Below are 27,064 nucleotides of genomic sequence, written 5' to 3'. Positions count from 1 at the left end.
GTTTTGTCGTGACAGAAAATTTGAAGTAGTCAAAATGCAAATTAAAATAAACTTATCCAGAAATTGTTCTGCTGTAGAAGAATAATTGAGAATTGCTTTTTTCTTTTTTCTTTCTCCTTTCTCCACGTGTAGCAAAACGACACAGAGAAATAAGCAAATAGCCATGGGAAGGAAGAAATTCAACATGGACCCTAAGAAGGTAGAGTTGTTACCATTGTATTGTTTGCCTGGAATCAGGCTTCTGCTTCTAAAATGATCTATGGCAAATACAGTCTGTTTTCTTACAGCATTTCAAACATTCAGATTATATAAATGGTCAGCCCTTATTTGTGTATCCTTTTCATACATGAAGCAGGAGGTGAATTTAGTCGTTTAGTCGTTTGCCAACCATGTGTGCTTTTTTCACTTAAAACATGGTTTTTTATATAGAGATATATATATATATATATATATATATACATATATACATATACATGTATATATATATGAAGTAAAATGTGTTTATAAACAATAAAATATGCCAGCTGTTGATTGCAGTGGCTTTCAGGGAGATTATTTGTACCTGATAGAGTGTGTTCTGTGTTGACACGTCAAACAGTTCTAAAAGTACTTAGAAATTTGGCTACCAGTGAAGTAATAGATTTAAATATATCTCTATAAATGCCCTCTGATTCTTCCAAAATGCTTTTAACTCGCTTCTTAGTTATTCTCGTATGGGCTCTTATATTTGCATATCCAAATTCTGTTTGTGAAAAATTCACATGTGACCATTTATATGTCTGTACACTTACATAACACAGATACCTACTTATGTTGCTTGGGCAAACACTGGCAGGCAAAATGCCTTCATTTGTGAAGAATCTTCTTTAACAACTTTCTTGAGAGCGTTTAAGCTTTGTTCTTCTTTCAAATTGTATTGATGTCAGTTATGATTTGATGGCTTTTCTGTAATGTCCAAGAGAAGCAACGGCTGCTGTTCTTCTGGCTGCTTTCAGTTTAGTAAAAACACTGAAGCATTTTGTGATACTGAACCCTTCTCAAGCTGGTGACCATGGCTGCTATGTTTCTTTCCCGTTCTGATGTCTGTATGACTTCAGCTCTGTTGAGGGCAGAATATCCCTGATATTCTGACTGTTATTTTCCTCCAGCTCTTTTGCCTCCTAGAATTTTGTGGCAAAATCACACAGTGATGCAAGCTGCCTTCGTTCCAGTGTTAACTACTTTTGCTACTCTTTTTATGGGATAAAGTTATTTCTGTAAACAGATGCTGTGGCCACATTACTACTGTAACGTAATATAAATGTGGTAAATGGACTTCGAGTACTAATTCCTTAAAAATGTCTGTAAATCAGTGGTGGCCTGCAGTAGCTGGATGCTCCAAAGCTGGATTGTCTCTCTGTTAGGAGCTGCAACTTTAAATTACAGGCAGCTGACATGTATGTTATTTTAATGCTGAATGAGAGAATGAACTTCTGGTCGTTGTGACAACAATGCTTCTCCTTCATAGCAGGAGGGGAGGTGGTCTCCGTGGTTGGGAATGTGAAAGAAGCAGAGTAACAGTACATTCACTGAATCCTCAAAGGTTTTTTTCCCTTAAAAATCCAATAATATAGATGTAGTGTTTTCATTGTAGCAGCAGCACATCGAGCTGATTTCTTTAATCATTTTTATTTGAGGAGTTTTGTGTTTTCCAATGGGGTAACCCAAAGGTGTGTGATTGTCCCCTGACCTGAAAGTCGTTGCTGAAAATAGCTGTGTTGGATGCAGTTAGGTTACATCAGGCAAAGGGCTGTAATGGTCAAGTTTGGGAAAAACAACACCAACCAACAAACAGCAAAACAAAACAAGAAGCACTTCAGAAATCCCTGTGCAGGGGACACGAAGCTGTGCTTTGCATTCCTAGCAGTGGGTGTCACTGCTGTCCGTGGTGGGCTCGGGAAATGGATTCCCTGTGACAAAAACAGGATCTAAAGAAGTGCAGAATTTACCAGCAAGTTGCTCTAAAAAAGGAAATTCGGAGATTTAATTGCACAGGCTTTTAAAAAACAAACAAACCTAAAAATCATATGGCATTTGTTAGTGAATAACAAATTGTTGTGTGATGCTGACTGTGTGTGTGGAGGTCAAATGACTGCCTTTTGTCTTATATCAGCCTTCATAAGGAGCAGTTACACCAAGAGAAAAGATAGTGGAGGAGTTGATGAGTGTTTGGCTGACCTATTTTACAGTGTATTCCAGACATGAGAGTTGTCCCAGACATTCCTTTCCTGTCTATCTGATTTTTTTCTGCTGCTTTAAAGATCTGAAGAATTAAAAAAAAAACAACAACCAACAAACAAAAAAAGCCCACAGACCCACTGATTTTTGCAGCATGCTCAGATTCCTGTTTCTGTGCAGGTATCCTTTGTTTTCCACATTTCCAGTCATTTCCATTTTTCAGTAACCTTACAACTTGTACAAACTCTATGGGCAGTCTGCATTAAACATGAATAGTGCAGTCTGGGTGTTGAGCAAAGCAACCTGCAGCTGCGACTTCTGCTGTGTGTTGGAAGGAGGGTTTGTTCTTGGTTGGCACATCTGAGAAACTTTTTGTGTTGATATGGAGAAAAAAAGCGGTATGTTTCATCGTCGGGTGAAGATTTTGCACAAATGTTATCAAATATGCTTGAGCTGATTTGTTTTGAGGAGATCTCAGCTATTACTGCTTCAGAGTAAAAATGATGTTTCCTTTGCAATGAAATCACATCTGTTCTGAAATGACTTCTAAAAGCACCAAGTTGTCATAGTACCAGCATGTGATGAAACGGAGTTTCAGACGATGAAATTGTTAGGAGAGAGCTGCATTTAAGACTTTGGTTTTGTATAATAAATTATTATCTGCCTGACCAAAAAAAAAAAAAAGTCAATTTACTGTCCTGATTTATCACAGAAAATGAAGTATCAAAGCTTAAAATAAATCATATATATATGTAAAGAGCTGTCCATGATCTACAGAGTGGTGGACGTCATTTCCAGCCTTTATGTAAACTTCAAATAACCCATAGACTCCTCTATTTCCTGCTTTGCAAAATGCTTTCTGGGGATCTCAGAGCGGGCAAGTTCTGTAGCCAGTGATTCAGAGAAGTGTAGGAATCAGGGCCTCGATCAGGTGTGCACTGAGGTTGGGGTAAGGCTCCTCGTGGCTTTGTAGAAGCTCTGTAGTAGAGGCCCGAGAGGTTTCACGGGCAGCCCTTTGTGAGTGCTTTAATTCAGGCACGTTTGCAGTCAGCCAATCCCCAGAGTCAGCATAAAGTCTTTCAACTGGTTTCAGTATCTTCAGCCATAACTTCTCCTGCAAGTAGTGGCTTGATGTTCCAGGGTGCAGTTTGCAAATGCTTTATTTTTTGTCATGGTGGTGATTAAGTCATTCCTGCATACCTCTTTGTTATATGATTTTACAGATTATCTTCAGACATTTATGCAGTGTGCTGGGCAGGCCAACTTACATTTACCTGTTAAGACAATACTTGATGTTTCTGTAGTTAAAGAATTCAAACTGCCACCTGGTACTTCTTGCCTTAAAAATGTGTTCCCTTTTATATCTGCCAACCAGTACAAAATGCTGCTTATCTGCCTGGGAAAAAAACAATCATTTGTTTACTATTTCATGTAAAATGGAGAAATAAAAACAACTGTAGACTAATTTAACTCTTACATGCTGCGTGCATGTCTGTGACACTGTACTGATGCCAAATGTTAGGAGCAGTATTTACATAAATGCTGTGGGGAAAAAAAACCTAATATTCCTTCTCCTCTAAAATTGCTTTTCCTAGGGAATACAGTTTCTGATAGAAAACGACCTCTTGCAGAACACTGCAGAAGACATTGCACAGTTCCTTTACAAAGGAGAAGGATTAAATAAAACGGTAATTGGCGATTACCTCGGTGAAAGGTAAATAATACTGAAACTTCATCTTGCTCACAAAGCACACGTAGCAATTGGAGGAGTTACCTGCCCCTTCAGAGGCTGCACAAAAAGCTTCTCCTCACGGATGCAGAAAAGCTACAGAGGGAAGTAATGCTAACCTATGAGATGTTGATTAGTTGTTGTTTTTAAATGAATCCATTGTTGAATAATATTTAATTCATTGTAACTTACCATTTTGAGAAAATGTCCTTAAATTTGGCATTAAAGCAGAATTTAATACCATAAGCTTTTGGAATGGTTAACAGTTTTAGTAATTCCTGACACCGTCCCTAGACAAGGTGTGGCTTACAACTGATAATAATTGATAGGAAGAAAATTACTTATTAGAATGGATCATTCCTGGGACAGTAGTTGTAAGCAGGTTTTAGTGTCATCCCTGTACCAGCCTTCCTCTTAGTAAGGAGGCATCTCTCAGAGCAGCTGCATCAGTTCTAGCACAATAAATGTGTGAAATGCAATAAAATGCAAATTGCTTCCATTGAGGTGCAGCCCAGGAATGGATTTTGGGAAAGGGAGCAGCAAGAGATAGAAGTAGCAGGTAGGTTGGAGTACGTGCCATCTGCGTGCTTGAACATGTGCTGGTTCTGATGCCAGTTAGGGAGGTTTAAAAGCTGACTCATTTAGGATCTGCTGCTGTAGTGATGTGTTCTGGCAGATCCTCGTGAGACATCTGTAATCTCTTTACAGCATCAGCAGCTTAGTTGGTGCACTATTTCCTCCTGACAGCAACAAGCTTAATGAAAGTTTTCACTGCTGTACATATATTTTTGAAAAGGTTTTCTGTGCAGTTTCTGGACCATGTGTGTAGACACTGAGCAATTTCAATATGAAAGCATTAGGATGTTGAATATTTGGGTAGCGTTGTGCAATTACTTGTATGTTAATATCTACTAAATTGTAACAAAGCTTGCATAAGACAATCTGTATGCATTTTTTTAGAGTTATGCTCTACCTCCTGAAATACTTCCAGTATTCTGCTCCCAAGCCTGTGCTCCCAAGCAATCTGTGCTCGTGCAGGAGGATCTCACCAGTGCAACCAGTCCCACTGGTGTACTGCAGAATGCTCACATTGCTGCTCACATATCAAATTCAAAGATGTATTATTATTTCAGGACCATCTTCTAGATTTTTCATTATTTAAATATGAGAAATTGTAGTGATTTGTACTGAATAGCAAAAAAAAGAAAAAATTCTTTTTTAATGAATCTTTAAGTTGGTGCTAAAATTTGAGGAGAATTGTGAAAAGGATCTTTTTCTATATTTGCAGAGTTGGAGCTGCACGAAAAGCTTCTCCTCACATGACAAAGCATGACTCTTAATCCAATGTACATTAGAACCAAAAAAAGCAAAAATTAGAGTATTTGTGCTGAATTACTGCAGCTTTGTGTACATGTAGGCAAGGTGCATCTTTGGCTTAAGATAACACAGCAGCCCTATTGAGTGCTCTGTGCAGTTGCACTTCATACGAATTCACTGCTCTGCAACGTAGCATGGAGCTCAACTGATAATACTGAATTTGATGAGAATTGCTTCTTCTTGCTTGATGGAGCTGCTCTGTGGTTGTCTGAACAGTCTGGAAACATCTTAATAAATGGTTTGCTTTCAAGTATTTGCTTGTGAGTTACAGATTAGCTACAAGCATTTAGTCAGTAACACAACAGATAATTCTTGGTGAATGCACACCTTTCTATTTTTGGGTGGAGGCTGATAGGCAACATTCTGCCTTGATTATGTATTTAAAGCACACCCTGAGGATCACAAACCTTTCTGCTTCAGGCATATGAACGTAGTGGTGGTGTAGACTAAATTCTATCTGCATTCAAATCATTTTGTGTTTATCAGCCTTTAAAAATAACTTTTGCATTCAAATAACCTTGTATTACAGCATAGTTGGGCTCATGCTTTGCATAATGATGTCAAAGATAGCTGGGAGCAAGCCAAGTCAAAAGCTTTTAGTAAGCTTCCACTGTAACAATTTTGGAGAATAGAATAAGAATTTGGTACATATTAAGTACTTCTTTGAAAAAGCTCTTCTTATAAGCAGTTGGAGTATGGCTTATTTGTCCTACTTTGTATGGCTAAAGAAATTAATCCTACCTTAACTGTTGTTTCAAGTGTTCATGACACAATTGCTGCAAAAGATTATTGTACTGAATAGATTTATCAAATATTTTCCCCTGTGAGGGTAGGTGCAAGAATAACAATTATGAAGCAAAGAAAGACAGGCCTCTTTCAGGGCATTTAAAAAAGCAGTGATAAAACCTGTTCAGGTGTAGTGGCTCTTGATAGCTTAGCTTTTAAATGCTAGCAGAAATGGGCAAAACACAAGCAATTAAAATTGAATGTGATAACAATTTGTTTGGTTTGATCAGTATAATCTGTTTGTTTGCTTATTCTATAAGAAAAAGATAGAGGTAACTAAGAAGGCTTTGAAGTTCAGCATTGTAATTGTTTATTTCCATTTTTCTCTTTCACAGAGATGAATTTAATATTAAAGTTCTTCAGGCTTTTGTTGAACTCCATGAGTTTGCTGATCTCAATCTTGTACAAGCCTTACGGTGAGTAAAGTCTTTCTGTTTTTCTTCCTGCATTAAATTGCACATTCATAGGAGTCACTGTGTTGTACTTGTCAGAAAGCTGATGTAACACAGCATGACTCTGTACCTCACTAGGCAGCTTAGCAGAGGCGGTTCTGTTTTAGCACCTCCAATTGTTTGTAGCTGTGCCTTTTTGGTGTGCCTGCCAAATGTGAACATTTGAAGACAGTTTTATATCTCAGCACAGAGATGGGTTGAAACAAAGCCCCAGCCAAACAGATCAATTTCTTTGCTGTCCCCTTCTTCGTCCGTTTCTTCCACTTGTTCCTATGGGTGCAAGAGCACTGCAGGCCAGAATTACTGTTTATGTGCAGTTGCACAGAGGTAGACTTTGGTACGAGCAGTTTCTTCCTACTTTATTCATATTTACCTGTCATGTGAAGAAAAAAAAAAGTGTAATATTTTTTTTTCCTTTGGTGTGTAAACTTGATTTCTCTGAGATGGTAGCATGGAGTTACCTTGTGAAGCATGCAGTGTTGCTTATGGAAATCCACAATTAATCCAGGAAATTAAGGTGAAATACACTTCTGCCAGTCTCATTGCTTCAAGTGACTCCCCTGACAATAGATAAATAGAAATGTTCATGTGATCTTTGTTTCTGGTGCAGCACCTTGTGATGTGGAGTCAGAACAGCTTTGCTACGGTTGAGTGATGTGGTGATGTTAGCCTGAGCTGCCTGAGGCGTAAGCTAAGGCTCTGGCTGATGCAGATTTTCTGGAAGGCTTCATATCCCTATCTCTTTTACTCAGTTTAACTTTAGGCTCGATTTTATTCTACCTTAGCAGCTGCTACTATTAAATGTTTGTATTTTGGTAGCTTACAAAATTCGTGATCTGGGTTGGAACCTTGTACAAGGTGAGTAAAAGACAGTATAACCAAGTTAAGGATGGCCTGTGACTCTTTGATATGAAGTCCTAAAATGGAAACTTACGAGAACAGGAGGCAGTGGGTATTATATTGGCACCCACTGTACAGGGAATATGGAATTGTTTTTTGCATGGCAGAGCATGTAACTTTGCTGCTCTAGGTCCTGTTTTAGTTTAGATGGTTGTTTTGCTAAAAAAGAAAAGAACGAGTGACTCAGTTAATTGGAACTTTTCAGTTTCACCATTTGCTGAAAGTGAATTTGTGAAGACTTCTGTCCTGTATGCATTCCAGTGTACCCATATATAGAAACAGTAAGCTAGGAAAGTAAAAATTCTATTTCAGTTCATGCTGATCTCCTGCATATGTTACAAAATTACTGAGATGATGATATTGTCAGTCTTTCTTCTTAAGCTCTGGGTCTGATCTTTGTAGGGCAACATACACTTGACAGGCAGCACTTCTCTCCATGCACTGATGTTTCTCTTGTAGTTGTTTTCATTTTTTAATGTTTAATTAATTCATTTAAAGATAATAAGTGTTGCTGTACTCCTTCCTTCTCTCCCTGAGCAGAAATATTTTATCTCCTGTTTCTTTCTACATTGTAAGTAAAGTCTAGCTCAGTGCTTATTGCTCTTAGTAGACAGGAATCCCAGGGAGGATTGAACTGTTTTTTTTCCTCTGTAGTATTCTCATGGAAAAATGGGATGCATACAGAAAATTGTTTACTAGTCCTGAAAAAAGAGAGTCTCAGAATATGAACTGCCATATTACCTTGCCTGATAGCATGCAGTGTTGCTGGCTGAATTTCTGGGTTAGCCATCTGTGCATGTTGCTTTATGATAGCTCCTGACTTGTTTGTTGAGAAATGGAGACCGTATTTCTAGGACGTTTTATATCCACATTGCTGGGTTTTGTGTCTGATTATTAGCAATAGATGCTTAATATGTAAATATTGGAATGAGCCTAACAGTGATTCTTCTTTTCTGTAGGCAGTTTCTGTGGAGCTTCAGACTCCCAGGAGAGGCTCAGAAAATTGATCGTATGATGGAAGCTTTTGCTTCACGCTATTGCCTTTGTAACCCAGGAGTTTTTCAGTCTACAGGTTAGTTATAAATGATGTTAGAATGTTAATGTGCTTCTGTATCTGGTGCAAGGAAACAGTGGCTAATTTGAAAGTTCAAAATAAAATAATACGTAGAATAATCATTTCCTGAGAACTGTGAAAATGCTGCTATCTGATTTTATATTTCACATCTGGAAAGTACAAGCTGATGGTCAGTATTCATTTCCACTTACTAAACTCTGCCATTAATGTGTAAACCAATGTGAGCATAAGACACACTTTAGAAATGTCACCAGGCTGTTTTGGCTGTGTGTAGCTGAAATGCTGAATCACAGCCTGAACCAGTGATTGACACCTGGTGGAAGGCAGGGCCACCCAGGGGAGCTCAGGTACCTACAACATACCTGAGGGAGCAGAAGGGCTGGAGCCAGGATCCACCCCTTCCCAGGCCTCGTGTAAGGGTTAGCAGTGGAGATGAGGGTATCTTGCTGGAGATCCCTGCCTACCAGAAGCCTTCCAAAGGTAAGCAGTTTTTCTTCCTTTGTTTCTGTGTTCACAGCTGCTGCATTTGGGCTTGTTCTCATTTGCTGCTTCCTAAGATTGTGCCACTTTGCTATACTTTCCATCACATTGTAGTATTACAGCACTGCACTGGGTGTTTGAGAACTAGGATTCTAGTGTTAGATATCTCACTATCTCCCTACTGGGTCCAGGAGAATCTCATGAGGATCAGCAAAGCCAAGTGCAGCGTCTTACACCTGGGTTGTAGCCATCCCCACTATCAGTGCAAGCAGTGGGATGAAAGGATGAGCTCCTGAGGAAAAGGGCTTGTGAGTTCTGGGGGATGGTAAGCTGGGCATGAGCCAGCAAAGTGTCTTGCAGCCCAGAAAGCCAATCATATCGTGGGCTGCATCCAAAGAATCTTGGCCAGCAGGTCAGAGAAGGTGATCTGCTCTTCTGCTCTGCACTGGTGAGACTCCACCTGGAGTACTGTGTCCAGATCTGGAGTCCTCACTGCAGGAGAGACATGGGTCTATTGGAGCACATCCAGGGAGTGCCACAGAAATGCTCCAGGGGATGGAACACCTCCCTACAAGGACAGGCTGAGAGAGCTGGGGCTGTTCAGCACGCAGAAAAGAAAGCTCTGGGGAGATCCGAGAGTGGCCTTTCAGTATCTAAAGGGGAGCTGCGGGAAAGAAGGGGACAAACTCTTCAGCAGGGTCTGTTGTGACAGCATGAGGGGAAATGGTCTCAAACTGAAAGAGGGGAGATTTAGATTGTGTAGCTATATATTACATATGAAGTCACCAGCTTTTCCCTTAGGAGAACTGTATCTTTTCTTTATAGCAATCTGCTTATCAAAGACTTACCTCCATTAGAGATGCAGCTCAGTTTTCTATTGAAGTACATCCTTTAGAGGTACTTAGGCCATAAAAAGCCAACAGAGCTCTCCCATCCTGCACAGAATGGCATAGTGTCTTAGCACTGCTGGTCTGTTCAGTTATGTGTGTGTGGAGCTTCCTTCTGATCACCTGATTCGAGGGTAAGAAAGTAGGCAAGGAAAAGGTTAACGTGAAGAAGGTCAGCAACAGCTACAGAGGGAAATTCTTACTGAAAACAAAATACAGAAGATGCAAACACGTCTTTTCTTAATGTAGCAGAGAGATTTCCATCCTCTGTTTTCTTATGCATGATCTTGTTCGAATTCTGGGAGAGCTTTCTACAGTCACAACCACATCAAGGGGCATGATAAGATCTCTTTTGTTATCCTTTGATATTGGCACCTTTGTATGCCAAGAAATTGAGTCAAATGTTATTTTCAGTTTTATTTACATGCAGTCCGAGCATTATTTTGAAGAGACTGTTCTTCCTCTGGGTGTCTGTGGTAAAACTTTGGAGGCACTTTGAATTGATGTCTGATGGACCAAGCCTGTATAGCATCTACTGTAGACATCATAGAAAAGTAACTCATTTTTCCAATCTGGTTTCAGATACGTGCTATGTGCTGTCGTTTGCAATCATCATGTTAAATACCAGCCTGCACAACCACAATGTCAGAGATAAGCCAACAGTAGAGAGGTTTATTTCTATGAACCGTGGAATTAATGAAGGTGGAGACCTTCCAGAAGAATTATTACGGGTAAGTGAAAATGGTGAAGGTAAGGGGCTGCTTTTTGTTTTTTAATAGGAAACTTAATGCATATGCAACAGTTTTCAGACTGATTTCTCAAGGGAAGTAAAAAAAAAAAAACCCATTTTCTGCCATGCAGAACCAATTGAGAGACTGAAGGAACCATCCATTGATATCCATGGTCTCTTTCAGTTAGTTGTCTCTAATCTTGATCTTATGTTGAGAAGAGATTGCATTGGAAGTCCTCTGTATGTCTCTCAGTAGTATCCTTGTGACAGTGTTCTTATGGAATTGGCTTCTTATGGAAAGAATTCTATTTCTAGATAAGCCAGAGAAAGTAGGAAAAATAGTTAAATAATAATGAAAAAATGACTGTTTTGTTACTGCTTTTCTATTCTTCCCACATGTGGTGTGGAGTTTCCTCCTCTCCCCTGAGCTAACAGTAAAGCTATTTACTTCTCTAACACAATGTGATGATCTGAAGTATTTTCTAAAAACCCAGATTTGTTTGGCAACAGTTCTGCTAAATTACAACGATTTGCGAAGCTGAAACTTCTGAAATACTGAGTTCTGAAATAAAAATGTATTTGTTGGGAAGTACTTATAAAATCTAGAGAGAGTGTTTATAGAGAAAGTAATTTAAAAGCAAACTTAATCAGAGAAGTGAACAACAATTGGGAATGGATGGTCTAGAAATTTTTGGCAGTATTTCCTTTGCTTTTTGTACAAAGAAACTGAGAAGCAGTAGGACATTGTTGTACTTTCTGATGGATATTACTAACGAGGTCTTTTTCCTCTTTTTTCATTCTTCTAGAATTTATATGAAAGTATTAAGAATGAGCCATTTAAAATTCCAGAGGATGATGGAAATGATCTAACGCATACATTTTTTAATCCAGATAGAGAAGGTTGGCTGCTGAAATTAGGTTAGTTCTGAGAGCAGCCTGGCTGCTGTGTCTGTTCGTTGTTTGTGTGTCTGCTGCTTCTGTGTCCAGCTGCTTCCTTATCAGTGTAATACGGTTCACGCTGTAATTTACATTTAAAAATGTGTAAGCCACAATAAGTAACTCCTTTACAACTGAAGGTTGTTACTCCTTATTTCACGTATACAAACCAGCAATCTTGTTTCAGACTTTGGAGTTTTGTTTCTGGTATCTGAGAACTGAAAACTCAGCAACAGAAAGGAAACTCGGTGTGGTGCCGTGATGGATAACAGCCAAACCTCCATGTAGTCACTGCACAGAACTCGTGAAATTTCAGCTCAGTTTTCTGTGTGCAAAAACAGGATTTCTTGTCAAAGAGTTATTTTTGTGTGTCTTTATTTTTCCATATTATTTGTGAGTTTCTCTTGGTTTGGTTTTGGCTATGATTTTTTAATGAGTGGTTTAAATGTGCCTTCTTGTTTTCCTTATGGCCTATGACCTATCACCTTTCTGTTCTGTGACTGGCTGTCTCTGCTTATTCTGCATTAGGAGGTACGTATCTGATTGCTTTCCAGTGCCCTCTTGTTCAGTTGCTCATTCTTTTATTTTCTTCCTCCTCCCTCCTCTGGTTTTTTTTCTTTTGTTGTTGTTTTCTTTTAGTTTTCTTAGTTATTTTTTTCTTAAATTTATTGTAGCATTTTGCTTTTTCACTCGGTGTCACTAACAGTATCATCAGAGGTATTCTGTCCACAAAGGCTGGCATGAGTGTCTAGCTCATGTGCAAGTGTCTTCTGCAAAAGAAGGTGTTTAAGCAGAAAGCAGAAAAATAGAGACGACTTTTTCTGCATTCACTGAAGAATATAACTAGAAGAACAATTTTGACCGAGAGAAAAACATTTTGTACTCTTACAATGAAGATCCAGAGTGATTTTGTCACTTGTACATCTGTACATTAGAATTTTGGAAAAACCTGACTGCATTGGAACTACACATACATCAAAGCTGCTCCTCTTCCTGTGTATTTTCTTTTGTAAACATCCTACTGAGCAACCAAATACATCTTAACATAGTGTGAAGTTTAGGGGGGCTGGAACCTTTGGTGATTTGCAGTCCCCTGGCACTGCACTGTGCTACGGCCTCAGTTAAACAAACGAATCCCATCAGCTTTACTTGTGCTCAGGGACTCTTCTCCTCTGTAAGGCAGTAAAATTTGTCTTTTTCATTTGCTTTTTTTCCCGATGCAATAAATCTCTTTTCTACAAAGCCAGTAGTGACACACTGCATTGGAGCCAGTGTTAGGCCACTTGAACTTATTAAAGAAGAGGGCACTTCACGCTTGGAGAATGGTGACTGCAGTGTGAAGAGGGATCCGCGCTTGGGGCGAGAGGTGGGCTGTGCACTGTGGTGAAAGTTGAGCAAGGGAGAGCTGTGGGCTCTCTCTGCTGGTGTTTGGAAACCAGCGGTTGTGCTGCTGCTGGAAGGACACATGAGCAGCTATTTGTAAATTGTTCAGGTGCTCTGCAGTGTCTCGTTTTGACCTCTCCACTATAGAGAGACTCTTTGTCTAACTGCAAAAAAGAGCAGAGCTGATTCCTTGCTCATTTTGGCAGGCAGTGGCTGAGCTGCTACAGTTTCAAAGATGACTTTGCAGGTTTTCTCCATGTTATAGTATGAGGCAATAGCTATCTCAGCTAAAAAGCTTTTAAGACAAAGTAGAAAAAAATGCATGTTCTGGAGGTTGGGAATAAACTGTCTGAATATAGTGAAAACTGCACATTTATATCCGTTCACTCGTAAGTTTATGCACACAGTATAAATAGGAGTGCTGTGTGTGTAGAGGAGTACCAGCCATACACCATGGAAGAAGTTGTCAACAGAACACATATGAGAGATCTACATAAACAAATAAGAAGGAACAAAGAAATGGAACAAAAAAGAGTGGCTGAGAGCTGCCAGGTGCTTCTGGAGAAGTGATCTCTGGCTCTGGCTTTGAGCGTGGTGTGATGAGAGGCAGCACATGGAAACCCAGCAGCAAACATGTGGATGGGACTACAAGCTGCAGCCTGGCCTCGCAGCAGCAGGTTATCTGAATAGGGTGCACACAAATGCACTTTGCTGGGTTGTGTGCATTGACCAGAAATAAACAGTGCTTTTTTCCTTCTTTCTTTGTTTTTCTCTCCCTTGAGTTTCCTGCTTGCTAGGAGGTTTAAACAGTGAGGGGATGCTGCCTTCATCCACACTGTCTGCATTGCTACAGACCATCTGCAGTCCTTTCTGTTGGGAAACATTCTGAAATTGATGGAGATTGTATTCCAGGCTGTGAGTTTAAGTGCTCCATTGTATTAATATTTGCTGAAGAGTTTTTTTAATATATAAAACAATGAAGATGAGCCCTTAAATCCAGAGTCTCTCAAGTCCTTATTTTGTACTTCTTACAGCGTCTCTTCCCATTTGGCTCCTTGTGCCAGCTCACCATGTTGATTATTCTTTGGGCAGGAGATAGATGTTGTCAATCTTTGATATGTCCTACAGTTTGCTTCTCCTGAAGACTTTCCTAGCTCTGGAGCCTGGCATTGTGCTTTAGAAAGCCATGTTTCAAAAATGCTTGCTTTTGTGAAGCTTCCTGCTCTGAATTCAGTTCAGTTGTGGCTCAGTGCAAATTCAAGCACCAAACTGGGTGTTGGGCAGCACCTCTGGTTTTAGCTAGCTAGACTCAGCCAGTTGCTTTTCTGTCGGTGGTTTTAATAAGCCTATGTTGTGAACTACTGGAGAGAGCCCTGTGGAGGGCCACAAAGATGATGAGAGTCCTGGAGCATCTCTTTTAGGAGGAAAGGCTGAGACACCTGGGGCTGTTGAGCTTGGAGAAGACCAACAGGGGATCTTACCAACTAGAGGATGGATGTCACATGGATGGGGACAGATTCTTTTTGGTACTGCCCAGCAACAGGGAGGGCATTTCTGTGTCTGAAATGGCTTCAGCTGGCAAGTAGCTTGGTGTGTGTGATTTCCTCTGGGGAAAGGAAAGCTGTGATGTTGCTCTTCTGAACAAGACAGGAAGTGACTCCAGCCTGACATGAGATGTGAACTTTGGCTGCCCATCAGGCAGCCACCAAGAGGTGGTTGCTCATCCAGGTGCCTCACTGCCTGCTGTGCCTGTGGTGTTTGTTGCAGTGCTTCTGTCCTTGGGAGGATGGCTCTGCTTTTCTCAAATCCGGCGGGGGAGCAGCAGTCAGGAAGCTGAGGGCCTTCCTGAGTGTGGGTTTTATTTCTGGTACCTTGCTGTGCTGTTCATGTCACCCAGAGCTGGAAAAAAATTATTCCTGTGTTGGGTTATGTAGGCAAAGAAGATCTGTATCCCTCTTTGTCTGCATTTGGCCTTGTTATGGCCTTTACCTGTAGTTCCCTTAGAATTCTGCTAACAAGATGATACTGCTTTGTTATTTAAGATGTCTTTGCATTTTAATTTATCAACTGGATCTTTGAGAAGTACAACCTCTGCATCTGTCCATTTCTGTACAGCTGTATGGATTCATATGCTGATTGCCTTGGTCCTCTTCTGATAAATGAGGCCTTCTGAGCTTTAATCTTTAAAAGGCTGGAATAAGGCAGGGAGCACAGCACTAAGCACTGTGATGTTGTTTTGTGAGCCCGCAGCAATCTTGGCCAAGAAAAATAACATTTTGTTATCAGTAGTTCCTACACATTAATCTTGTGTGCTGTTTGTGGTCAGTACAGCCTTATCAACCAGCTTCCTGCTTTTTGCCCATGGTTAAGGGCAGATTAAATGCACGTTGTACAGGGATGCCTGCAACCATGATGAGTGCAGATCAGATTGCCCTTCAAGTTTATTAAAGAGTTTCTGTTCTGCTGGACAGCTGCAGCAGAGTATTGGGATGGAGATACAGGCTTATATTTGAGAACGGTTGATCATTTTGGAAGAAAAAAGTCCTGCTTTGATGCCTTTTTTATGGAAGAGTAACGCATTGCTTGGTGGAACAGGCACCTGTGCTCTTGTTATGGCACTCAGCTGAACCTGGCTGGCTGAGAGGGATGGGAGCAGCAGTTAACAGTGCAGTGACCCTTGGACTGCATGAAAAACGTGGTGGTAGAGTGAAAGGACGGACTGCCCTAGCAATCAGCTTGACTTGTCTGCTGCTTTTTCATTGATCCAGAAGTGAATCAGGGTGTGGTTTGTTGGCTTTCTGTTCCCAGACGAATACCTGGTGCTACTTGAACCAGCTCTCAGTCAAGCAATGGGAATTTCTGTAGTGACTTATGTGCCAGTTTGAATGTTTCTGCAGTGCCTTATTTAAGTGCCTGTCACAGTGGTTGTACTAAAATGCCACCAGTTCTTCCCTCACTGTCTCCAGTTCACTCAACCATCCATTCTGTCACAGCTTTTGCATCTTGCACTATTTTGCCTTCTCTTATTTCACCACACCTGCTTGCGGATTAATTTTTTCTTGAGATGTGTGTGTGTGTAGTGGAAGCATAAAAGTCTGAGTCCTCTGGATGCTGCAGTGTTTGCACTGCGTTATCCTGAGGTCCTAAAACCGACTGAACGGAAGGTGGAGCATGCAACAGGACTTGGTCTGCGCTGCAAATGCTTGTCTATGGATCTAAAACAAAACGAGATCCCCAGAACTGCTTTTTAACTTCAGTACAGAAATCCAGAGTATCAACAAAATTCCCACTATCTGAAGAAGAGCAGTTGGCTAAAAAATTGTTTCTTAAATTTGTTTATGACTTTAAATAAATGGGAACCTTGTGTGTATTCACAGAACTATTTTATGCAAGGGTGTTCAGTAGGAAAACCAATTATTTGGAGACAGTAGGAATAATGAGAGTGACTGATTGCTGAATGGATGATGCACAGGTGGAGCCACAACCCTGAAGTCGTTTAGCTATGGTGGAACTCGGCCTGTATGTTTGGGAGTTCTTTATTTACTTCCTCTTCCCTGGAAATGATTCTTGAAAGTTTCACTTACGGGATAACGGAGTGGTTCTTAGGCAGCAAACTGCAGAACAGGGGATGAAAGGACTGACAGCAATGTGTGCTCCTGAAGGAGCCGATCCACACAGCGGGACATCAGCAGGCGTGAGAGCGAGCAGTGCAGCAGCTGCTACTGCTGTGGGGAAATGATGGCATTTCTGGAGCAGGAGCTGTGCCTTCTGTCAGATGTACTCAGGGGCACGTCTCCCATTAGGAGAACAATAAATTATTGAAAGTGAGTACAAGCACTTTGGTGTAGGATTTCTGCATTTGCTCCTTGTTGTTGACTCGTCAGATTTGTTCTGCTTGCAAGCAGCAGTGTTTATAAGCACTTAACACACTGGATGCTAAATGCAGAACTAGAGAGAGGTTCATAATCACGTGTGAAGTCACAAGTGGAAGGAAGGTGATAAAATGTCCTGAATTTTACTGAGGAGACCCCATCCTTGTGAAAAGACAGGCTGTGGGCAGGGCTGGCCCTGTGGTTGGAGCCCAGTTCCTGCTTTGCTGCTTTCCCATAGCAGCACTGGCATTTCTGAGGGCTATACAGCAGTAGTATCAGGGCTCTGCTGAGCCCTTGGGTTTGGGTGAAACCTGAGAGAGTGTACAGACTCCTGCCATAATGCTTTTGTGCACCATAGTTAATGCTGACTCAGGAGTTGGAGCTTTGTACAGGTTACAGAAATGTTCCTAACCTCAGCTCATCTGTGCCTGATCCATCTGCAATTAAGCGATTAAAATATATATTGGAAAAACAAACAAAACTCAATTGCTTTCTTCTTATCCCTTGCTGAAGCCCTGACAGTGACGTGTTTAACTTATCAATGCCTTTTGGTTATAGGGGGAAGAGTAAAAACGTGGAAACGAAGGTGGTTCATTTTGACTGATAACTGCCTGTATTACTTTGAATACACCACTGTGAGTATATACTGCTGCGAGCTTCCTTTATTCTCTGGGTATGGCAAGGAAAAATCATGCAGTATTTTCCTTTTTTTTTTTTTTTTTTTTTAAGGACAAAGAACCTAGAGGGATTATTCCATTAGAAAATCTTAGCATAAGAGAAGTTGAAGACCCTAGAAAACCAGTAAGATACCCTCATTATCATTTTTTCAATGAATAAGTAAGCCATTTGGAACTGAGATTGTAGTAAATGAATTTGTTTCTGGGTTGTTTGTTCTGCTTTGTTTTTAACGTATTTTTCCATTCCTACCCTTCAGAACTGCTTTGAGCTCTATAATCCCAGTCATAAAGGCCAAGTGATTAAAGCCTGTAAAACTGAAGCTGATGGCAGAGTGGTGGAAGGCAACCATGTAGTGTACAGAATATCTGCTCCCACTCCAGAAGAAAAAGAAGAGTGGATTAAGTCCATCAAGTGAGTTCAGAGTTTTAAATATCTTTCAGAAATGAAGCGTAAGCTCCTTTTCTGAATAAGATATGAAGAGACCTTGCATTTTAACTTGTTTAAAGAGTTCTGATTCGGCAATATCCTCTGGGATTAAGGTCAGGATCTTTGGGGTGGATGAGTCGGGCTGTCTGGTCCTAAGTACCACAGCAGGTTCTAACTCAAATGTTTTTTTCTTTTTTGAATCTTTTCAGCAAATGTAAAGCCTTTTGAGAACCATCCCTAACCCTGATTTTATGCTGTTGTTCTTCTGTTTGGTGACAGCTATCTTGAGCTTGTTCACGGTGCGGCTCAGAACTTTTATAATTTGAATTCAACTTGAGGTTTATACAGCAGACCCAAACTTAAAGGAACAAGTTATGTTCAAGTTATGTTCAAGATGGAAGTATGAACTCTGTAACAAATTATAGCTAAGCACCGTCTGTTTATAAACAAATACTTCTGATGGTCAGAGGAACTGCAGCTCCTCCCTGGGAGCAGAGGGCAGCGCTGAGCTCTGCTCCCTGGGCACAGTGACAGGGCGCAGTGAATGGCACGGAGCTGTCGGGAGGGGTGGATGGGGGGCAGGGGAAGGTGCCCACCAGAAGGCGGTGGGCATGGACCAGGCCAACAAAGGTGGTGTTCACAGCCCCGTGCTGCCAGAGCTCACAAAGTGTTTGGACACCGCTCCCAGACATGGGGTTTGGATTTTGGATCGTCCTGGGTGGAGCTGAGAGTTGGACTCAGTGGTCCTTGTGGATCCCTTCCAACGTGAGCTGTGCTGTGATTGTAGGTCAGCAATCCGTTATCTTATTAGAAGTGGGGAGCCATCCAAAGGGAAGAGAGAACAAATTTCAGTTTCCAAAAGCAGAGAACTGTTAACCAAACTGACAATTCGTGTTGTTTCTTCTAGAGCAAGTATCAGCAGGGACCCCTTTTACGACATGCTGGCGACAAGGAAACGAAGAATTGCAAACAAGAAATAGGACTTGATGGATAGCATGGATACCTGCATCCACTTCTACATGGGCTATAATGGAGTGTAATGTAAACCTTGGGCAAACGAAAGGAAGACAGTAACTGTACATTTTTATATATATATATATATATATATATATAAAATTATATATATATAATGTGTGTATGTATATATACATATATACACACACACTTTACTATGACATAAAATCTTGGCAAGACCTTTCAGAGTAGTTATTGGCATATAATTTGAAGTAAGCTTCAAATCCCAGAGGATAATTTTCTTGGAACTTAATTTAACTGACGACATGGAAGCTTTGTTTCCACTTGTGTTAGTTGTAACTACAGTTGGCATGGACTGGGAGGGAAAGAATGGTAAAATATCCATTACCTGCTTCTTGAGCTCAGTGCCCATAAATGGGAAAAGCATTTGAAGTACTTCTCTCTCAGTAAAATGCAACACTAAAAACTGGAGTAGAGGGCAGCCTGGCACTTTTCTGTAGGCAGGAAACCCACAATCTCAGTAAGTTTTCAAGTCTTATGTCTTGCAGTAAATGAAGCTTTCATTTAGAGCACATGATCCACCTTCTAGAAGTAGTTTTTCTTCTTTGGAAGTGCAGCTCAGTGTCAGACAGGCAGCTACATCATCAACCAGTTGTGCCAAAGGGACGGAGTGAATGCACTGAAACACAGGCAGGTCCCACCAGCAAAGGCCTGTCTGCAGCCACGACACTGCATAGATGTGGTTTGGTATTTGCCAGAAGGCAAAAACTCTTTCCAGTCTGCTCACACAATAAGCAGTGAGAGTTAATGACTGGTTTAATCTGCTTTTTCTGTAGTAACATCCTTCCTATGTTTTAGATATATTGTAGTTTAACTAACAGTATTAAAGGAATAAGGTGACAGAGCTTGCATAAGTTGCAAGGGTTTAGGCTTTGCATGTGAAAACAGCCTGAAATAATAATTTCACATGCACTTAATGTTTTTGAAGGGAGAAAAACCAGGCTAGCGTATTCTTCCTGTAAGATACAGCCCTAGTAGGTGAGCAAGCAGCACTGATTCATTCCTTTGCTTGATAACAAACTTTGAACATACAAAGAATTTAAATATTTTCATTACATTCTTAAAAGATATTTGTTTCAGACTTGTACTTCAGTAGCTGAAGTTGAAAACACGAGTAGATGTCCCTCTTTTCACCTCAAGAACGGAACCTGACTGCAGTCGGCCCCTGCAGTTTCTTACAACTTATGGAAGCTGGTCAGGGTCTCGTGCTGAGGCGCGTTCTGTCACAACACTTCCTGGTGGCGGTGCACATAACATTCTTGAGGTGCAGCCCTTCATTGCACAGCGAGGGCAGGAAGTTTCTTTGGATCCTACTACTTCCAGCAGTACTTCTATTTTTCCTGTCTTGTCGACCCTGAGCCATGTCTGCTGTGCCAATGGTGAGCCAGTGTGATGCCAAAGCAGTTTTGCTTCTTGGATACACAACAGGGAATTCTGCTGACACTAAGAAGACACTAAGTTACCTTTTTCAAATCTCATTTTACCCTTAAAGTGCTGTTTGATTTGTGGTTGCTGTCTTACAGATTTGCACTGCTTTGCGCAGGGTTTCAGCCTGTGACTGTTTTGCTTTCTTGCACGCTTCAGAACAAGGCTGAAACAGACTGGGGTCACCCTTCCCCAGAGCGTGTGGAACTGCAGGCTGCTTGGATGAATGCTCAGATCTGAGTGAGAAGCAAAACTCAGCCAAAGGAGGTAGAATCCCAATACTTATTATTAGTAAGTATCACTGTGGGCTATCTTTGTTTAATGAAAGCCATTTGAACTCTATGGAAACAAATGAAGTTGTAGATGCTGTGTCTGCAAAGCAGCTGCTAGAAGACTTGAGTCTTCTGCTGCGCAACTTCGCCTTCTCCTTTGAAGCCATGCACTCCCCAGCTGCAGCTCTGGATGAGATTTGTCACAGGAGCCAGTGAGTGCAAAGGTAAAACACAGCAAAGTCTATGCCCGGAGAAATAGGAGATTACCAAAACACTTATAAGCCATGAAGCACTTTTTTTTTAAAATTGATTCTTATCTTCTGAGATATCATCTGCAAGAAAGTGTATTTATTTAACCAGAGGAGGAAGTCTGCTGATAAGCATGAAGGAAATGCCTTGAGAGTTCATTTGCTGTACTTAGCTGGAAGTTCTTATATCCTGCACAAGTAATTATTCACAGTAACAGCTATCTGAGGATATTATAGCAGGAAATATATTATTTTGTAGCATTAAAATGTGACATCTAAAACAGCTACTTGCGGTGCTCAATATAGCTATTTAATTTACCAAAGCTAATGGAATGTCTTTCTTGTTTGTAGTGATATTTGATTTTAAATGGTGGTTGTTTTATTTGTAACAGTATTAACACGGAGTGAAACTGGCCCAGAATTTCCACTGGTCACGAGGCCAGTAAAACAAAGTGGCTTGTGAAAGTTCAGGCCAAGTTCAGGTACTATCCATGAGGGTAAAGAAAAATCTCTCAACCTTTCCCTTCCCGATTGGGCCTCAAGTCCAGGTGTAGCTAGCACAGCGAGCTGCTCTGTGGCCTAAAGCAATACCTGCTAGCGTTTGGCCGTGCTGAGGAAAAGTCCCCTGGGAATAACAGCCTTCTCCCTTCCTGTTGCACTGAAAGCTGTGTAATTGTTCAGCTCTTTGGTTTTACCATTGCCTTCTGAAACTGCAGGAGCCAGCAAGAGCCACTACTGCTTCTGCCACACGTATGGCTTCTCTGAATATCCAAACCTTGTGGCCATTAACTTCAGCCACGGTGCCAGTGCAGTCTGGGGAGAGAACTGTACATAACACTTAAGCTCAGCTGGACTGACTTAAATTTTACAATACTCTGACAAAGTAAGCTCTACACTGCTTAACATCTTGAACAGTTTTAAACCGGTACAAAACAACCTTTATAACCCAAGCAGCATTTATAATGCTTCATATATAAAAACAATACATATTTTTTAAAGTTTATTACATATCTATGTAGATATGCTTGCTGGAAAAGCTGGGTCTGTTGTAGACCAAATGCTACAAATGAAGACTTGTGGCTTACCAGTTTCTTTTCTATATTTTCTTGGAAAATGTTTCTAGTTAGAGTATAAATATAAGATGTAAATGCTGTACAGATATGTATTGATATAAGCATTACTTGGTGTACACAAGTAATTTGCATGACAAATACTCCGTATCAATCATTGTTAAAAATGTAATGTTCTGTGTAAATCCACTGCAATATTAACGTTGTCATTTATCATTAAGACCTTTTGCTTAAACCTGGACATTCTCAAAAATAAAGTGTGAAACTATATGCTGTTGTAGAGCTCCTCATTTAGCAGAGCTGAGCGTTAATTGGTCAGATCTGTGTGTAGAGATTGAGTCAATTTACAGCATGGTTGATAACTGCTCCTGTAAGCACCCTTCTTAACACACCAGACAACTTATTCAGATGAAACCGTAATTAAGGCAGGTTCCCTGCTCATGTGCAGTAAGAGCAGTCATTCCCTCTGAACAGCTGCACTTAGTGGGAGGAGACTCCAGAGTCAGACTGGGAACTCCCCCAGAGGAGCTCTGCTACGCTCACCTCACGAGCACAGCCAGTGAAGTTCCTGTGTCACACACAAGACCAGAGGCTGTCCAAAAGGAAAGTGCTAAGGAGAGCTGACAGACGCCTGGCTGCTGCAGGAGGAGGGTGATCTGAGAGATTAAAGTGGCCATTAATTTTTATTCCTTTATTCAATTAAGATTACATTTGTTTAAAGACCTAAAAGCCCTGCAGTGTCATGAAAGGGAATTACTGATTAAAGAAAAGAATAATTAAGATGCTGATTTTGATAACGCTGAGTGGTTGGTTTCAGAGGTTAAAGCCTGGATTTGATGGAGAGCTTTTTTAGTACAGCAAGTCTTGTCCTTGTTGGCTCTCTTTATAGTGAGGTGATGGTTTTGATGGGTAGTTTGCATCTGAAAGGAAAAGGGAAGCACTGTCATCCCTGTTCTGAGATTCAACACGTAACTGGTCCAGCAGCTCTAGGTCAGTCACAAAGCTGTGCACAGTTGACCTGTGATCCCGGACCGAGCTGACTGAGGTGGCTTCCAAGAGCCTCACAGTAAACATGCCTGTATTTCAGTGCTATGCTAACTAACAGTAGAGAACAGGAGGACAAAACTACCTGCTTTAACAGCAAATGGCAAACAAACCTGAAGGTTTGCTTGGACAACATCCTTGTTCTGTGAATGATCTTGTGGTCAAACTGACTGAGTAATAGCCACGACAGCAGAAGCTTTTAGAAACTTGCTAGAGAGAACACGTAGCAGTGAAGGAAATGAAGTGCTCCTCCCACCAATCTGGATTCTCCTTAAATCACAGACAATCCTGCTTTAGAGACCCCTCTTTCCCCTCCCCCCACCCCTTTCCTCTTAAACACTGACCACCACAAGGAGTAATGAGGAAATACCACCCACCCTTCCTTGACAAAATGCAATTGCTTTACACAGCCCCCTTGCCCTGCCTGCGGGGTACCACTGTCACATCTCTCAAGGGACAGCTCTTTCAATGGCACAGCCCAATAACCTGAATGCCCTGGCTGCTGCACTGGGATGCAAGACTTCCACTTTCCTGCTGCACTTCTACCTGGCTTTGAAAAACCAAAGGAGTTCGCCATCTGCTGGCCACAGAACTCACAGCGTGTCGGAGCAGACGCACGCCACTCCTGATTTATCAGCTAGAGCAGAGATGCTAAAAATTAAGTACAATCAGGATGCCTCTGTCATGAATATCATGGAAAAACTGGATTTAGAGCAGTGATATTTTTAAGTCCTCGGTCCAGTCCTTAATTTTTCCTGAGGAAAGGGATACATACACTATCCAAGTTTACACAAGGACTTGTGAACAATCAGCTTCCTCCCCAAATTGTATTTTCAGATTAAAACTTCTGGTCGTCCGTATCTGAAAACACGAACGTGTTCTTTGATGATCATATTTCATTCAGAAACTATTTCAGTAACAGTGTCTGTTTCTGGAATGTGTGCAACTGAATAAAATTGCCATAACCTCATCAAGAACAGCGAGCAGATGTGATTCTAACAATGTGGACCCAATCTCTGTCCTAACTCAGATCACCAGTATCTTTCCTATCCTCACTTCATCAACCTAATGACAGAGCCCCCATGCAGATCACATTCTATAGCTAAGTTAGAAACAACGAACAAGAGGAAGACATGAGAAACACTCAGAAAAGAATTGCTGATGATGCTGGAACCCTTGCTTACCTGTAGTACCTTTGATGTTTATCTTCAGGCTTTTTGGCTTTCTTAGGTTTTCTACTTTTTTCCCCTTTTCAGTCTTTCTCCATTTCTGTTCTGGTTCACACTCACTTTTTTTCCTTGATTGCTTTCTTTTCCTGGTTCTTTGTTCCTAGGAGGAGGTCCTCATCAATGATGTGCATCCTTCTTGCTGGAAAGTGATATAGAACACGTACATTAGGCTACAACCTGCACAGCAGTCTCCCTACACTGACTGTCCTTTTTAGTACAGTAACACATCACTGTAATCTCTCCTCTTTTCCAAATTAACCAGCTGCAGGTAACAAATACACAGCGATTTGTGCAGTGCAGCAGGTTAAGGATAATTATGGAAGCTAACGCATGCCATCATGAATTTCAGGGAAGACAGAACTGAATTATACAACTAACACCATTCTCCTAGGACAGAAAGAAAAAACTTGGAAGAAAAAAGTAAGTGACAGGAAAGTATACAGTCTCCACAGATATTACTGTTTACCATTTCCTGATGTCTAGAAGTAGGCATGCATCCTGATCAAGAACTGCTGACATATCTGTTCAGGGAAGCTCATTACCAAAGGAGTGGTGAGGTGCTGGAACAGCTGCCCAGAGAGGCTGTGGATGCCTTGTGGTTTCAAGGCCAGGTTGGATGGGGCCCTGGGCAGCCTGGGCTGGTATTAAATGGGGAGGTTGGTGGCCCTGCATGAGGGGTTTGGAACCTGATGAGCCTTGAGGTCCCTTCCAACAAAGCCACTCTATGATACCTGAGTAGTTTTTGCACCTGCAAAAGCTGCAGATCTTTTCAGTGATACTGATACCATCTTTTAAAGTCAGTTTATGTTTGCTTATGATGCCATGTAAGGAAATTAACAATTAAAAAAAATAATAAAGTTGCTGATTTTATACTGAATCCTAAAAAATGTTGGATCAAAACCAACCAGAAGTAGTCGCAGGAAATGCTGTTCCTCAGTGGCTTTGCTAACATTTGGCATCAGCAGTTTTTAATTGGAACCTTATCTGGACGAAGTGCAACAAAAACCTTTCACATCTCATTGTTCAAACCATCTGCAATTAAAGGGACCCTCAATTGTTTTTGTTTTGTTTGTTTGTAAAGCCTTCTTGCTGTTTAACTCATGAGAACAGAGATAAATACTCCCCTCACTTCCTCTTTCCAGCCCATTCCCACATCTAATAATGCACAATTCTGATCTGTCACATAGAACTAAGTTAAGCCAAGCATTTACTGTGCCAGCAGCCACCAACCCAGCAGAATCCTGTAACAAGCAATACAAATCCACAGAAAAAGGAAACTGTTTTTAATCTCTTAACATTGATGAGACAGAAACATGTCTTGTTTATGAAGAGCATAAGGTACTTTACAGTATTGAGAAATTGATGTTATTCAGAGCAGTCCACATTTTCCTCCAACAACTTCACACAGCAGATCTGAAGAATTCACACTACACTGACTAAAACAATTACACACATCTCATTTTCCCAGGTGAGCAAATGCTCTCTCATGCAGAAGAACCCGAAGCTACGTCCAATGACAGCTAAGGAAAAAGTCCCTACAGTTATTTAAGAAGCACATTCTCATCTTAGGAACTGCTTTGAAGTTTTAGGTCTAACTGTGCCCACCAGAGGGCAGAGCATTCAAATGTCCCGACTCAACACAGAATTTCACTGCTGACAACTTTATCATTAATTAGAATAACAACTCAGATGGGGAAAAAACCCAAACACAACAGTTGTTGTATCACCAGAAATATAAATGAGGCTCCCTGAGATCTACCAAGTTACAACACGACTTTGCAGCACTCTTCAATAAGCTACTTTAGATTAAAAAGAATACAAATAAAAGCCTCAGAATCAGGAAGAGAGTAAGGTTTTTGAGTGTAGCAAGGGAGACTTGGTGGGGAGAAAGCAGAAGGGGAGGGACACAGAACCCTAAATTTCCTTTCAGTTCACCTGCAGGTGTGATGCCAGTCTCAGCAGAGACGTGTGCTTGCACCCTGCACACCAACACAGCCCCCTCTGTGCTCCCAGTGCTCAGATGCCTGATGCAGGTCAAGTAACCCGAGGGATGCCTCCAGTTTAGCACCAACTTTTGTTTATTTGTGCAACCTAAATTTTGTCCCTGTGGAAATTCTTCCTCAACAGTGAGTTTCACTTCTTTTCATTCTGAATATCCTGACTGCATTTCTTCCAGTACTTTCTTATCTCATTCAAGATCACATAAGAAAATAAATAATTCTGAATATGAAATGAATAAAATCCTACTCCTGCATTACTTCTTGCTCACTTTCCATCTGATTTATCCTTTCTGCTGCTTGCTCAGAAGCACAGTATAACCTGAACAATACTCTCTTAAAGGCTTATCTTATTTCCTCCTACTTTGTAGAAGGAAGTAGTAGTATATCAAGGAACTTCCTCAGGAGTTACACTTCTCAGACACCATTTTGTTCCAACTTCTCTTCCTCTGAGTATCTGGACTCACAGCCATAGATAACTTCAATAAAAGAAAATATTGCTGTCACCTTTACACCTACCTTAGAATTTCAAGATCATTATTGTAGGCATTTTAACTCACCTGGATAGCTGCTTCTAGGAATTTCCCTAAAAATGCAAAGATGAAAAGGACAGTGATGCTTTTAAAAACAAACACCACAAAACAAAACAGCCCCCACTGGATATCCTGCAAACAGTACCTTCTTTGAACTACGCTATTTACAGACTACAGATTGTTATATAATGGCAAAAGTGACCCAGAAAACAAGCACTAATACACACACATGTACTCCCATGTGTGCTAATGAACACCAGGTGGCATTACCTGCCTCACTTAC

The 27,064-nt window shown here is 40.9% G+C and overlaps 1 protein-coding gene and 1 long non-coding RNA gene across 3 annotated transcripts in view; one reads left to right on the top strand and one right to left on the bottom strand.

Annotated features, from left to right (window-relative positions):
- Positions 1-22,248, top strand: part of CYTH3 (cytohesin 3) — a 50,140-nt gene extending 27,892 nt beyond the window's left edge. For both annotated transcript variants that reach the window (XM_048961184.1, XM_048961185.1), the window contains exons 4-13: positions 133-199; positions 3,813-3,931; positions 6,445-6,525; positions 8,421-8,533; positions 10,486-10,634; positions 11,440-11,551; positions 17,383-17,459; positions 17,554-17,625; positions 17,759-17,913; positions 18,836-22,248. In XM_048961184.1, coding sequence (XP_048817141.1) covers positions 133-199; positions 3,813-3,931; positions 6,445-6,525; positions 8,421-8,533; positions 10,486-10,634; positions 11,440-11,551; positions 17,383-17,459; positions 17,554-17,625; positions 17,759-17,913; positions 18,836-18,908 — 1,018 coding nt within the window. In that variant the 3' untranslated portion in view covers positions 18,909-22,248. The remainder of the gene's footprint in view (positions 1-132; positions 200-3,812; positions 3,932-6,444; positions 6,526-8,420; positions 8,534-10,485; positions 10,635-11,439; positions 11,552-17,382; positions 17,460-17,553; positions 17,626-17,758; positions 17,914-18,835) is intronic.
- A 112-nt stretch (positions 22,249-22,360) lies between these two features.
- LOC125700508 (uncharacterized) lies at positions 22,361-27,063 on the bottom strand. Its single transcript, XR_007379961.1, has 3 exons — positions 26,809-27,063; positions 24,207-24,390; positions 22,361-22,898 (listed from the first exon to the last, which is right to left on the bottom strand). It is a non-coding gene; the product is annotated as an uncharacterized LOC125700508 (long non-coding RNA).
- Position 27,064: the final 1 nt, after the last annotated feature.

Source organism: Lagopus muta, chromosome 15 (genome assembly GCF_023343835.1).
Source record: "Lagopus muta isolate bLagMut1 chromosome 15, bLagMut1 primary, whole genome shotgun sequence".
Classification (NCBI taxonomy): Eukaryota; Metazoa; Chordata; class Aves; order Galliformes; family Phasianidae; genus Lagopus; species Lagopus muta.
The sequence above is the reverse complement of the archived record's forward strand: the minus strand, read 5'-3'. Positions and strand labels throughout refer to the sequence as shown.